General features: G+C 36.2%; 1 protein-coding gene across 3 annotated transcripts in view; it reads right to left on the reverse strand.

Moving 5' to 3' along the window:
* STAP1 (signal transducing adaptor family member 1) overlaps window positions 1-13743 on the reverse strand; it is a 50804-nt gene that overhangs the window by 12807 nt on the left and 24254 nt on the right. For all 3 annotated transcript variants that reach the window (XM_049886170.1, XM_049886171.1, XM_049886169.1), the window contains 2 exons: window positions 12452-12624; window positions 10680-10808 (listed from right to left, as the gene is read on the reverse strand). In XM_049886170.1, coding sequence (XP_049742127.1) covers window positions 10680-10808; window positions 12452-12624 — 302 coding nt within the window. The remainder of the gene's footprint in view (window positions 1-10679; window positions 10809-12451; window positions 12625-13743) is intronic.

The raw sequence follows: 13743 nt of genomic DNA on the forward strand, positions 1-13743 counted from the left end.
TTTAGGGGACTCTCTCCTCATTCAATACAATCTCCAAATCTTCTCTCAGTTTGACATCACAGTGGAAAATAGGTAATAAATGAATTTGAATGGCTTATTCTAGAGTTTCGCTTTCTAAACATGGGAATAACAGTTAACTCACCTACTCGCCTGCTCAAGGAAAGTATTACTTAATGCTGAACCATGAGGAATGAGTTACAGACTGGTGAAGGAAACATTTTTGGACACATGAGTTTTCATAAGTATCATTTTTCTGGATGGTTGGCTCTGTCTTTATGCTCTACTTCTACCGTGAAAAGATTTTCATACTCACAGTTACTTTTGAAAATGCTCACAAATTCTAGTTAGAATTTCCGTATTTTTATGAAGTAAATTATTACTACTCCTTTTTTAGAAGACTAATAGAAAACTTGAAGAATTTGGCCTTTATAACTAGAAAAATCTAGGTTCAACTGCTGGCTCTGTTACGTGAGCCTCTGTTTCTTCATCTATAACATAGGGGTGGTAATACTTGCCTCACAGAGCTATGATGAGTTAATGTTTTAAAGCTCTAAATATAGTGCCTGACACATTTAAGCTCTCTGTAAATTAAAACTACTTTTTGACTACTTTTTAAATTTATTGTTTTAATTTAGTAATTTCTGTGAATCTCAGCATCTTCATTTGTGAAATATGGAAAACACTATCTCAAAGTTTTTATTGTGCCTAATGTATTTGTCAAGCACTTAACACAGTACCTACAAATGATATCGTATAAAAGAAGACAGTGATCCTTGTTGTTAGTAATAGCAATCATACCATCATTATTCATGACAAAGTTGTGGGAGGAAAAGTAGCAAAGATCAACAGCCTCTTGAAATTTTGACTAGTGAGACTAAGTTCTGAAGCAGAAAATGAGGTGGAAACTAAATTTCATTAAAGTCACTTAGGCTTTGATTCTTATTTTATAACTTATGTTTTTCTTTGATATTTTATTTTGTTTTTCCAAAGGAATAAAGGGAGAAGAAAAAAACAAGACTGGTAAAATTTGCCATATATCTTCCTGATTATGACCTCAGAAAAGTAACATGTTTAAATATATGTATATGGGTGTGTGTATATATATACATATATCCATGAATATGGTTGTAAGTTCTTGTCCTTAGCCTCTGATCCAAAGTTTTGCAAAGAAATGAATTTTGGGTAAATATTTTCTACTCCTTTTTTGGCTAATAACTTTCCAAAGTGGAAAGTTTGCCACCTTGTCATAACAAATTCCAGAAGACAAAACAAAACCAGGAAGTTCGTTGTAAGAATAGCTTTATATTTTATGAATCCACACACCACTGAGTAAAGGTGGATGATATTTTACATCAAGGGAGTCACCTGACAATTTGGCATTGAATGACGTTTTGTTTATTCCTAAGAATTACAATCTTCCCTCCCATAGCTGATTTGTTAACAGATGGAGATCATTTTACTTTCAAGTTCTGCTTTGTAAACCAACTTGTCCTTTTCAGCTGGTGTTTTACCGGACACACTCATCTAACTTGGATAGCTGAACATTTCTCCCACAACCTTAAGAGAATGAATTGGTCTTGTGGGTAACACAGGTGCTTCCTAAAAAAACCTGTTGCCATCGAGTGGACTCTGGCTCATAGCAACCCTATGAGACAGAGTAGAACTGCCCTGTAGGGTTTCCAAGGAGCAGCTGGTGGATTTGAACTGCTGATCTTTTCGTTAAGAGGCATAGTTCTTAACCATTGTGCCACCAGGACTTCCATGTGCTTGCTAGTAGTCTAGATTTCTGCCAAATTCTTTACAGTCTAAGGAGCTAATATTCTAATCCTCTCTACAAATGCTGTCCTTTAAAATTAAGCTATCTGTTAAATGGACGATATTAAAATCAGAGTCCTAAAAGATGTATTTTGAGGTGTTAGAGAACACATGTAACAACCCTTAACATCAGAAATGTCTGTCTCATAAAGTTTATGCGATCACAGTTAAAAGCTTTCTCAGCCACTTCCAGATGCAAACTATTCCCTAAAGCCTAAATAAACACATACTGATGCCAGCGTTAGAAGACTCTCGTTTGACAATTCTACCTCACTCCTTGCTTTCTAAATATGAACTTTTTGGGGCATGATCAACAATTTTCCCCAAAATATAGATTTTTATGACAATCAGATATACAAAAGCATGACTTTCTATATGAATTCAAATTGGAAGTAAAGATACTAAAATTATAATTTCACAACTTTGATACAAGCTCCTTTGCTAAATTCTTTCTCATGAGTAAGTATAACTTAAATACAATACAAATATAAATAAAAACCATAAAGTTAAATTCATATCCTAAGTATGGAAACTCATTGTGTTAGATTAAAAACCACATCCATGGCAGAAAATGTAGTATTTCTCATAGCCCAATTGTATGGAAAATACAGTGCAAAAGTTGGACTAATACAGATCACCTTAAAAGAGATCAGGTTACTATTATCAGGAAAAATAGCCTTTAATGGACTATTCAATCTTGAGATTTTTTTTTTTTTCATACAGAATAGCAATACAGGGTTAACATGCAAATAGGTCAAATACTCAATTTGACCAAGAAAGGAGAGGCGGGGCCAAGATGGCGGACTAGGTAGACGCTACCTCGGATCCCTCTTGCAACAAAGACTTGGAAAAACAAGTGAATCGATCACGTACATAACAATCTACAAACCTTGAACAACAAACACAGATTTAGAGACAGAAAACGAACAAATACGGGAAAGCATCGATTGTTTTCAGAGCCTGGAGCCAGCGTCCCAGTCAGCGGATTTTCTGGAAAAACTAGTTTCCCAGTGATGGCTCGGAGACAGCAGTCCATATCAAACCACATAAAGAAGCAGACCATGACAGCTTCTACAACCCCCCAAACAAAAGAATCAAAATCTTTCCCAAATGAAGATACAATCCTGGAATTATCAGATACAGAATATAAAAAACTAATTTACAGAATGCTTCAAGACATCAGAAACGAAATAAGGCAAACTGCAGAAAAAGCCAAGGAACACACTGATAAAACTGTTGAAGAACTCAAAAAGATTATTCAAGAACATAGTGGAAAAATTAATAAGTTGCAAGAATCCATAGAGAGACAGCATGTAGAAATCCAAAAGATTAACAATAAAATTACAGAATTAGACAACGCAATAGGAAGTCAGAGGAGCAGACTTGACCGATTAGAATGCAGACTGGGACATCTGGAGGACCAGGGAATTAACACCAACATAGCTGAAAAAAAATCAGATAAAAGAATTTAAAAAAATGAAGAAACCCTAAGAATCATATGGGACTCTATCAAGAAGGATAACTTCCGTGTGACTGGAGTCCCAGAACAGGGAGGGAGGGTAGAAAACACAGAGAAAATAGTTGAAGAACTCCTGACAGAAAACTTCCCTGACATCATGAAAGACGAAAGGATATCTATCCAAGATGCTCATCGAACCCCATTTAAGATTGATCCAAAAAGAAAAACACCAAGACATATTATCATCAAACTCGCCAAAACCAAAGATAAACAGAAAATTTTAAAAGCAGCCAGGGAGAAAAGAAAGGTTTCCTTCAAGGGAGAATCAATAAGAGTAAGTTCAGACTACTCAGCAGAAACCATGCAGGCAAGAAGGCAATGGGACGACATATACAGAGCACTGAAGGAGAAAAACTGCCAGCCAAGGATCATATATCCAGCAAAACTCTCTCTGAAATATGAAGGTGAAATTAAGATATTTACAGATAAACACAAGTTTAGAGAATCTGCAAAAACCAAACCAAAGCTACAAGAAATACTAAAGGATATTGTTTGGTCAGAAAACCAATAATATCAGATACCAGCACAACACAAGGTCACAAAACAGAACATCCTGATATCAACTCAAATAGGGAAATCACAAGAACAAATTAAGATTAATTAAAAAAAAAAATACTCATAACAGGGAATCACGGAAGTCAATATGTAAAAGATCACAATAATCAAAAAGAGGGACTAAATACAGGAGGCATAGAACTGCCATATGGAGAGTGATACAAGGCAATATAGAACAATACAAGTTAGGTTTTTACTTAGAAAAATAGGGGTAAATAATAAGGTAACCACAAAGAGATATAACAACTCCATAACTCAAGATAAAAGCCAAGAAAAACGTAACGACTCAACAAACATAAAGTCAAACACTACGAAAATGAGGATCTCACAAGTTACTAAGAAAAACATCTCAGCATAAAAAAGGAAGTGGAAAAATGAAATTGTCAACAACACACATAAAAAGGCATCAAAATGACAACACTAAACACTTATTTATCTATAATTACGCTGAATGTAAATGGACTAAATGCACCAATAAAGAGACAGAGAGTCTCAGACTGGATAAAGAAACACGATCCGTCTATATGCTGCCTACAAGAGACACACCTTAGACTTAGAGACACAAACAAACTAAAACTCAAAGGATGGAAAAAAATATATCAAGCAAACAATAAACAAAAAAGAAGAGGACTAGCAATATGAATTTCTGACAAAATAGACTTTAGACTTAAATCCACCACAAAGGATAAAGAAGGACACTACATAATGATAAAAGGGACAATTGATCAGGAAGACATAACCATATTAAATATTTATGCACCCAATGACAGGGCTGCAAGATACATAAATCAAATTTTAACAGAATTGAAAAGTGAGATAGACACCTCCACATTTATAGTAGGAGACTTCAACACACCACTTTCGGAGAAGGACAGGACATCCGGTAAGAAGCTCAATAGAGACAAGGAAGACCTAATTACAACAATCAACCAACTTGACCTCATTGGCTTATACAGAACTCTCCACCCAACTGCTGCGAAGTGTACTTTTTTTTCTAGCGCACATGGAACATTCTCTAGAATAGACCACATATTAGGTCATAAAACAAACCTTTGCAGAGTCCAAAACATCGAAATATTACAAAGCATCTTCTCAGACCATAAGGCAGTAAAACTAGAAACCAATAACAGAAAAACTAGGAAAAAGAAATCAAATACTTGGAAACTGAACAATACCCTCCTGAAAAAAGACTGGTTTAGACAAGACATCAAGGAGGGAATAAGAAAATTGATAGAATGCAACGAGAATGAAAATACTTCCTATCAAAACCTCTGGGACACAGCAAAAGCAGTGCTCAGAGGCCAATTTATATCGATAAATGCACACATACAAAAAGAAGAAAGAGCCAAAATCAGAGAACTGTCCCTACACCTTTAACAAATAGAAAGTGAGCAACAAAAGAATCCATCAGGCACCAGAAGAAAACAAATAATAAAAATTAGAGCTGAACTAAATGAATCAGAGAACAGAAAAACAATTGAAAGAATTAACAAAGCCAAAAGCTGGTTCTTTAAAAAAATTAACAAAATTGATAAACCATTGGCTAGACTGACTAAAGAAATACAGGAAAGGAAACAAATAACCCGAATAAGAAACGAGAAGGACCACATCACAACAGACCCAACTGAAATTAAAAGAATTATATCAGATTATTACGAAAAATTGTACTCTAACAAATTTGCAAACCTAGAAGAAATGGATGAATTCCTGGAAAAACACTACCTACCTAAACTAACACATTCAGAAGTAGAACAACTAAATAGACCCATAACAAAAAAAGAGATTGAAACGGTAATCAAAAAACTCCCAAGAAAAAAAGCCCTGGCCCGGACGGCTTCACTGCACAGTTCTACCAAACTTTCAGAGAAGAGTTAACACCACTACTACTAAAGGTATTTCAAAGCATAGAAAATGACAGAATACTACCCAACTCATTCTATGAAGCCACCATCTCCCTGATACCAAAACCAGGTAAAGACATTACAAAAAGAGAAAATTATAGACCTATATCCCTCATGAACATAGATGCAAAAATCCTCAACAAAATTCTAGCCAATAGAATTCAACAACATATCAAAAAAATAATTCACCCTGATCAAGTGGGATTTATACCAGGTTTGCAAGGCTGGTTTAATATCAGAAAAACCATTAATGTAATCCATCACATAAATAAAACAAAAGACAAAAACCACATGATCTTATCAATTGATGCAGAAAAGGCATTTGACAAAGTCCAACACCCATTTATGATAAAAACTCTTACCAAAATAGGAATTGAAGGGAAATTCGTCAACATAATAAAGGGCATTTATGCAAAGCCAACAGCCAATATCACTCTAAATGGAGAGAACCTGAAAGCATTTCCCTTGAGAACGGGAACCAGACAAGGATGCCCTTTATCACCGCTCTTATTCAACATGGTGCTAGAAGTCCTAGCCAGGGCAATTAGGCTAGACAAAGAAATAAAAGGCATCCGGATTGGCAAGGAGGAAGTAAAATTATCTCTATTTGCAGATGACATGATCTTATACACAGAAAACCCTAAGGAATCCTCCAGAAAACTACTGAAACTAATAGAAGAGTTTGGCAGAGTCTCAGGTTATAAAATAAACATACAAAAATCACTTGGATTCCTCTACATCAACAAAAAGAACACCGAAGAGGAAATAACCAAATCAATACCATTCACAGTAGCCCCCAAGAAGATAAAATACTTAGGAATAAATCTTACCAAGGATGTAAAAGACCTATACAAAGAAAACTACAAAGCTCTACTACAAGAAATTCAAAAGGACATACTTAAGTGGAAAAACATACCTTGCTCATGGATAGGAAGACTTAACATAGTAAAAATGTCTATTCTACCAAAAGCCATCTATACATATAACGCACTTCCGATCCAAATTCCAAAGTCATTTTTTAAGGTGATAGAGAAACAAATCACCAATTTCATACGGAAGGGAAAGGAACCTCAGATAAGCAAAGCATTACTGAAAAAGAAGAAGAAAGTGGGAGGCCTCACTCTACCTGATTTCAGAACCTATTATACAGCCACAGTAGTCAAAACAGCTTGGTACTGGTACAACAGGCACATAGACCAATGGAACAGAATTGAGAACCCAGATATAAATCCATCCACGTATGAGCAGCTGATATTTGACAAAGGATCAGTGTCAGTTAATTGGGGAAAAGATAGTCTTTTTAACAAATGGTGCTGGCATAACTGGATATCCATTTGCAAAAAAATGAAACAGGACCCATACCTCACACCATGCACAAAAACTAACTCCAAGTGGATCAAAGACCTAAACATAAAGACTAAAACGATAAAGATCATGGAAGAAAAAATAGGGACAACCTTAGGAGCCCTAATAATAAAAATAAAAATAAATAAAAAAAATACAAGGCATAAACAGAATACAAAACATTACCAAAAATGACAAAGAGAAACCAGATAACTGGGAGCTCCTAAAAATCAAACACCTATGCTCATCTAAAGACTTCACCAAAGGAGTAAAAAGACCACCTACAGACTGGGAAAGAATTTTCAGCTATGACATCTCCGACCAGCGCCTGATCTCTAAAATCTATATCATTCTGTCAAAACTGAACCACAAAAAGACGAACAACCCAATCAAGAAGTGGGCAAAGGATATGAACACACATTTCACTAAAGAAGATATTCAGGCAGCTAACAGATACATGAGAAAATGCTCTCGATCATTAGCCATTAGATAAATGCAAATTAAAACTACGATGAGATTCCATCTCACTCCAACAAGGCTGGCATTAATCCAAAAAACACAAAATAATAAATGTTGGAGAGGCTGCGGAGAGATTGGAACTCTCAGACACTGCTGGTGGGAATGTGAAATGGTACAACCGCTTTGGAAATCTATCTGGCGTTATCTTAAAAAGTTAGAAATAGAACTACCATACAACCCAGAAATCCCACTCCTGGGAATATACCCTAGAGATACAAGAGCCTTCATACAAACAGATATATGCACACCCATGTTTATTGCAGCTCTGTTTACAATAGCAAAAAGCTGGAAGCAACCAAGGTGTCCATCAACGGATGAATGGGTAAATAAATTGTGGTATATTCACACAATGGAATACTACGCATCCTTTAAGAACAGTGACGAATCTGTGAAACATTTCATAACATGGAGGAACCTGGAAGGCATTATGCTGAGCGAAATTAGTCAGAGGCAAAAGGACAAATATTGTATAAGACCACTATTATAAGATCTTGAGAAATAGTAAAAACTGAGAAGAACACATACTTTTGTGGTTACTAGGGGGGGAGGGAGGGAGAGGGTTTTTTATTGATTAATTAGTAGATAAAAAAAATTTTTTTTTTTTTTAAGAACTGCTTTAGGTGAAGGGAAGGACAACACTCAATACATGGAAGGTCAGCTCAATTGGACTGGACCAAAAGCAAAGAAGTTTCTGGGATAAAATGAATACTTCCAGGGTCAGCGGAGCAAGGGTGGGGGTTTGCGGACCATGGTTTAAGTGGACTTCTAAGTCAACTGGCAAAATAATTCTATTATGAAAACACTCTGCATCCCACTTTGAAATGTGGCGTCTGGGGCCTTAAATGCTAACAAGCGGCCATCTAAGATGCATCAATTGGTCGCAACCCACCTGGATCAAAGGAGAATGAAGAACACCAAGGTCACACGACAACTAAGAGCTCATGAGACAGAAAGGGCCACGTGAACCAGAGACCTACATCATCCTGAGACCAGAAGAACTAGTTGATGCCCGGCCACAGTCGATGACTGCCCTGACAGGGAGCACAACAGAGAACCCCTGAGGGAGCAGGAGATCAGTGGGATGCAGACCCCAAATTCTCATAAAAAGACCATACTTAATGGTCTGACTGAGACTAGAGGAATCACGGCGGCCATGGTCCCCAAACCTTCTGTTGGCACAGGAGGGGAACCATCCCCGAAGACAATTCATCAGACATGAAAGGGACTGGACAGTGGGTGGGAGAGAGATGCTGATGAAGAGTGAGCTAATAATATCAGGTGGACACTTGAGACTGTGTTGGCATCTCCTGTCTGGAGGGGGGATGGAGGATAGAGAGAGTGGGAAGCTGGCAAAATTGTCACGAAAGGAGAGATGGAAGGGCTGACTCATTAGGGGGAGAGCAAGTGGGAGTACGGAGTAAGATGTATGTAAACTTATATGTGACAGACTGACTTGAATTGTAAACGTTCACTTGAAGCTCAATAAAAGTTAATTAAAAAAAAAAAAAGGAGTGACTCGAAGGAAAAAAACCAATCAATCTTTGTGTAATTTAATTTCACTTTCAAGCAAATTGACTGTTTCTTTTAAAATATCGGCCAGATAAAATTTTATTAAGTTATATGTCCTCTTGTTTTTAAAGTGGAAGTAAAAAATTAAAGGTATTCTGTATTTTATGTGACACTCTATCTTATTTCCTAAGCCCTGAATAGGACTAATTCTTTGACAGGATGTACCGAACAGAAAATTTCACTTTTTGCCAGGAGTTCTTCTAAACTCACTGACAATAACGGCAGTCACAACTTTTATTTCTTTTGGGTTTGTCAAGATAGCCAATTAAATCATAAATCAATTAAGTTGTAACTGGGATAACCTATTATGTTCCACCATATTAGCTGAAAATCCATTAACTCCAAATGTTAGTCTATAAAAAACAGAAGAAAATAATAAAACCACAAAGTTAAGTTCAAACAGACATCCATTGTGTAAAAATTTTCCCTCTCTTTCTCTCTGTGGATCAGATTTACCATCAAACATTCTTGCTATCTGTTCAGTGCACGTGGCTAATGTATCAAGACAAGTTTCTGTTCATGCAGAGTAATTGGCAAGTGAATGAAGCTTATTGCACCATAGCTCATACTAGCAATGTAGCCACAATGTCATTATTTCAGTTGTGTCCTATGAGTTATTATTTCCTTTTTACTGCCTTATTCATTGTCAATGTCAATGTCTTCATTTAATCTAGAATTACTGATAGATTCATTGGCTTTCCAAAGTGACTATACTACTAGCTTGCCACTTGGTCATAACAATGGCAAGAAAAGAAAACCAAACCAGGAAGTTTGTTGTAAAAATAGCTTTACATCTTATGAATTCATATACTACTGGGTAAAGTGTAGAAAACAAATTTCATTGAAGTTGCTTAGATATGTTACTGCTAAAAAAAAAAATCCAAACCATACACAATAACACCTGAGAGGAACACGCTCCTTAGAACAATCAATTATACGAGATCGAAAGGGCAATATTTGCCCAAAAGCAAAGATGAGAAGGCAGGAGGAGTAGGAAATCAGGAGGAAAGGAAATGGGGAATGAACCTAGGATGAAAATGGGGAGAGTGCTGACAAAAAAAAAAAAGAATAATATCCCCCAAAGGAATAGCGAATTCAAGAATCAAAGTTTTGTTTATGCTTTTATATGAAAGATAATCATTTATTGGACCTGTTGGCACAGTGGTTAAGAGCTCAGCTGCTAACCAAAAGATCGGCAATTCAAATCTACCTACTGCTTCTTGGAAACACTTTGGGGCAGTTCTACTCTGTCCTATAGGGTCAGCATGAATGAGAATAAACTCGATGGCAGCAGGTTTTGTTTTTGTTTTTAATATAACATTTCCTCCTTATCCTTGTGTTCCTATTTTTAGCCCCAAGAAAACACATAGCAGGTACTGATCTGTATTTGCATGATTTTGTCTTCCAAGCCATATTGTGCTTTTTCACTATTCCATAAATTTTTTAATTAAACATACTCTGTCTCTTGCCGGATAGTGATGGAGTAGTTTCTACTGTCACTACCAGGCCTTAGGATCATATTTCCCAACGAAGGCTTCTTCTCAAGCATCTCAGTTGCTTCTTTCCGGGACACAGTATAAAAACACCTACAGAGGTAAGAGAAAAAAAAAAAACAGAATTTTTGTTTTAACTGATGAAAAACCATTACACAAAAAAGTGCTACTAAAATATAACTTTGAGATTTGCAGTTATTGACTTTTCTCAAATCTTCCAGTTTTGTTATAGTTGTTGTTGTTAGTTCCCATTGAATCAATTCCCACTCATGGCAAACCCATGTGTGTCAGAGTAGAACTATGCTCTATAGAGTTTTCATGGTTGTGATCTTTCGGAAGCAGATCACCAGGTCTGTCTTCCAAGACCCTCCGGGTTGGTTCAAACAGCTAACCTTTTTGCTAGTAGTCAAGCCCTCGAATGTTTGTGCCAACCTTAATACAACTACAGTCATGTAATTACAACTATTCCAAGTCTGCATCTCTATGAGTATGCTACCGATTAAGGCCCTCCATCACTCATCCCTCCAAAGCCTCTTCATTAACCAAAGGGGACTTGAAAAGTTTTCTATTGATCAGTATATAATCACCATTACCACTGAAAATTTAAGATAAGAATTAGCGATATATCTCCAGTCTCAGAGTTTTCAGTATTTGTTGGTAGGTTCTTTTCAGGTGTACAAAACATCTCTATAATTGTTTATCTTGGGTGTCTATTTTAAATAACTGATATATAAGGGTATGTCTGAATCCACCACTTTTGTATAATATGGCTTTCTTATGGCATTGGTGGTGTTTTAATGTGCAAAATAAAAAATAAAGCACTTCCCATTTTTGTGCTATATGTTATAGTCATAGAAATGTATAGCCATAGGGAAAAATATCTGGCAGGGTATTCAATACTCCGAGATGTTAACAGCAATGACCTCTGAATAGTAGGACAAGGAATGATTTTAATCTTCTTTTTATTTATCTGTAATTAATATATATTCCTTTTTTACTGAGAAAAAAAGAAAAAGGAGCTGTTTATGTGACCTACCACTCCATCAGCTGTCACTGGTTTTAGCTAAAAGTAATGGCTGGCACATCCTGTGGTTTTAATGCAAATAAAATGGGTATCAGTATCTGATGTCAAAGATTGTGCCAGGACAAGTTTCACTGACAAAGAAACCAAGACTCCAGGAGAAAAGGGCTTACTATCTTAATCACAGTTTTCAACCATATATAGGATGTTGCTGAATTCAGCATATTCTATGCCTTTTTTTTTTTTTTTTTTCCAGTACAACCTTACACATACACAGGGTCTTCCTCAAAGTACAAGCTCAATGAATAATACTGGTTGATCGGTCAATTGAATAGAACATTTCAGATATTTTAAGTTATTCAGTATAATTTTCCGATAGAACAAAAGGTCAATAATAAGTTCTTTAGTAAAAAATATCTTTTCCTTCTTTCTTGGTAACAGTTTTTATTTAGGTTTGAGCTCTGGAAAGAATATCTATTTGGTCAAAGGTGTGGGTAGAAGGGGATTTCCTGTGTGGTAAGAGAGTTGGTGCAAATATATATTTTGTTGATCATGATATAGAAGAGGAAATGTGGCATGTACTCAGAGATATGCAGTTTATCCCCAAGACAGCTTATTGTCCCTGTTTTAATGAGTTCAGGTGGCTAACTCTCTTGATAACTAACAATTAGAATATAACAATCTAATGAATAAACTGTATTCGTTGTGGACTTACGCTGGCATAGGGTTCAGTACATCCACATAATCTTCAATTGTTTCATTCTCTTTTTCCACAGATGTACTAGGTAGCCGTTCTGTCTCAGTTCTCCTTTTCTTTTCTCTCTCTAGGACTTCATGCAGTCTAATTACTTGCCCAGGTAGGAGTGACACATGTTGGGGAACTGACAGCTGAAATCAATTAAAAGAATAGCCAGCCAAGAAATATAGCAAAAAATTAGCTGATTTTAGCAAAGGTGGGCCTGGTCAGGCCATAAGCAGTTACAGAGATGCATGGGTAGAATCACCAGTAGAAGTTCCTTATCTGGGGTAGGCGTCTTAGAACTTCCTCTAAACCAACTAAAACCTGAACAAGAAATTTTTCTTTTGGTTTGTTCCAAAAGTAGAGCACCCCAACCTTGCCGTTATTGTCCTTAGTTGTCATTAAGTCAATTCCAACTCATGGTGACCTCATACGTGCAGAGTAGAACTGCTCCATAGGGTTTTCAAGGCTGTAACAGATTGCTAGGCCTGTATTCTAATGCATTTCTGGGTGGATTCAAACTGCCAACTTTTCAGCTAGTATTCAAGTACTCAACTATTTATACCACCAAGAGACTCCTCATGAAATAACTACCCCTTGTTAATTGCCTATTACGTCCCTAGCATTTTGTATGTGTTATTTCAAATCCTCACAGCAATGCTACAAGATAAGTATTCACTTTACAAATGAAAAAAAAAAAAAAAAAAAAACAATTTCAGAAAGGTTAAATGAAAAGTTTGGGGCCATAGAGCTAGTAAATCGTGAAACCAAGACTCAGACATAAATTTATATGATTCAAAAGCAAAGTCTCACTTCTTTCAACTACAGTCTGTGCTTCTCGAAATTTTCCACTAAAGTTCTCCTGACAACAACACAATATGAACATACACACTGAGTGATCTGGGATCATAGCCAAAAACAATATTTATAAGCACAAAATTCAAAGCAACTTGTCTTCTTTTAAAAATTCACATGAATTTTATTTTATATTCTGTAATACATTAATGTGGAGCCCTGATGGCATATTGGTTAAAGTGCTTGGCTGCTAACCAAAAGGTTGATTGATTTGAAGCCACCAGCTGCTCCTTGGGAGAAAGATGTGGCAGTTTGCTTGCATAAAGATTTGCAGCTTTGGAAACCCTATAGGTCAACTCTACTCTGTCCTACAGGATCACTACAAGTTGGAACCAACTCGACAGCAGTGGAAATATATCAATGTATATTTTAATGGAAAATAATGCTCTTTATCCTTACCTCAAGGAAAATAA

Source organism: Elephas maximus, chromosome 5 (genome assembly GCF_024166365.1).
Source record: "Elephas maximus indicus isolate mEleMax1 chromosome 5, mEleMax1 primary haplotype, whole genome shotgun sequence".
Lineage (NCBI taxonomy): Eukaryota > Metazoa > Chordata > Mammalia > Proboscidea > Elephantidae > Elephas > Elephas maximus.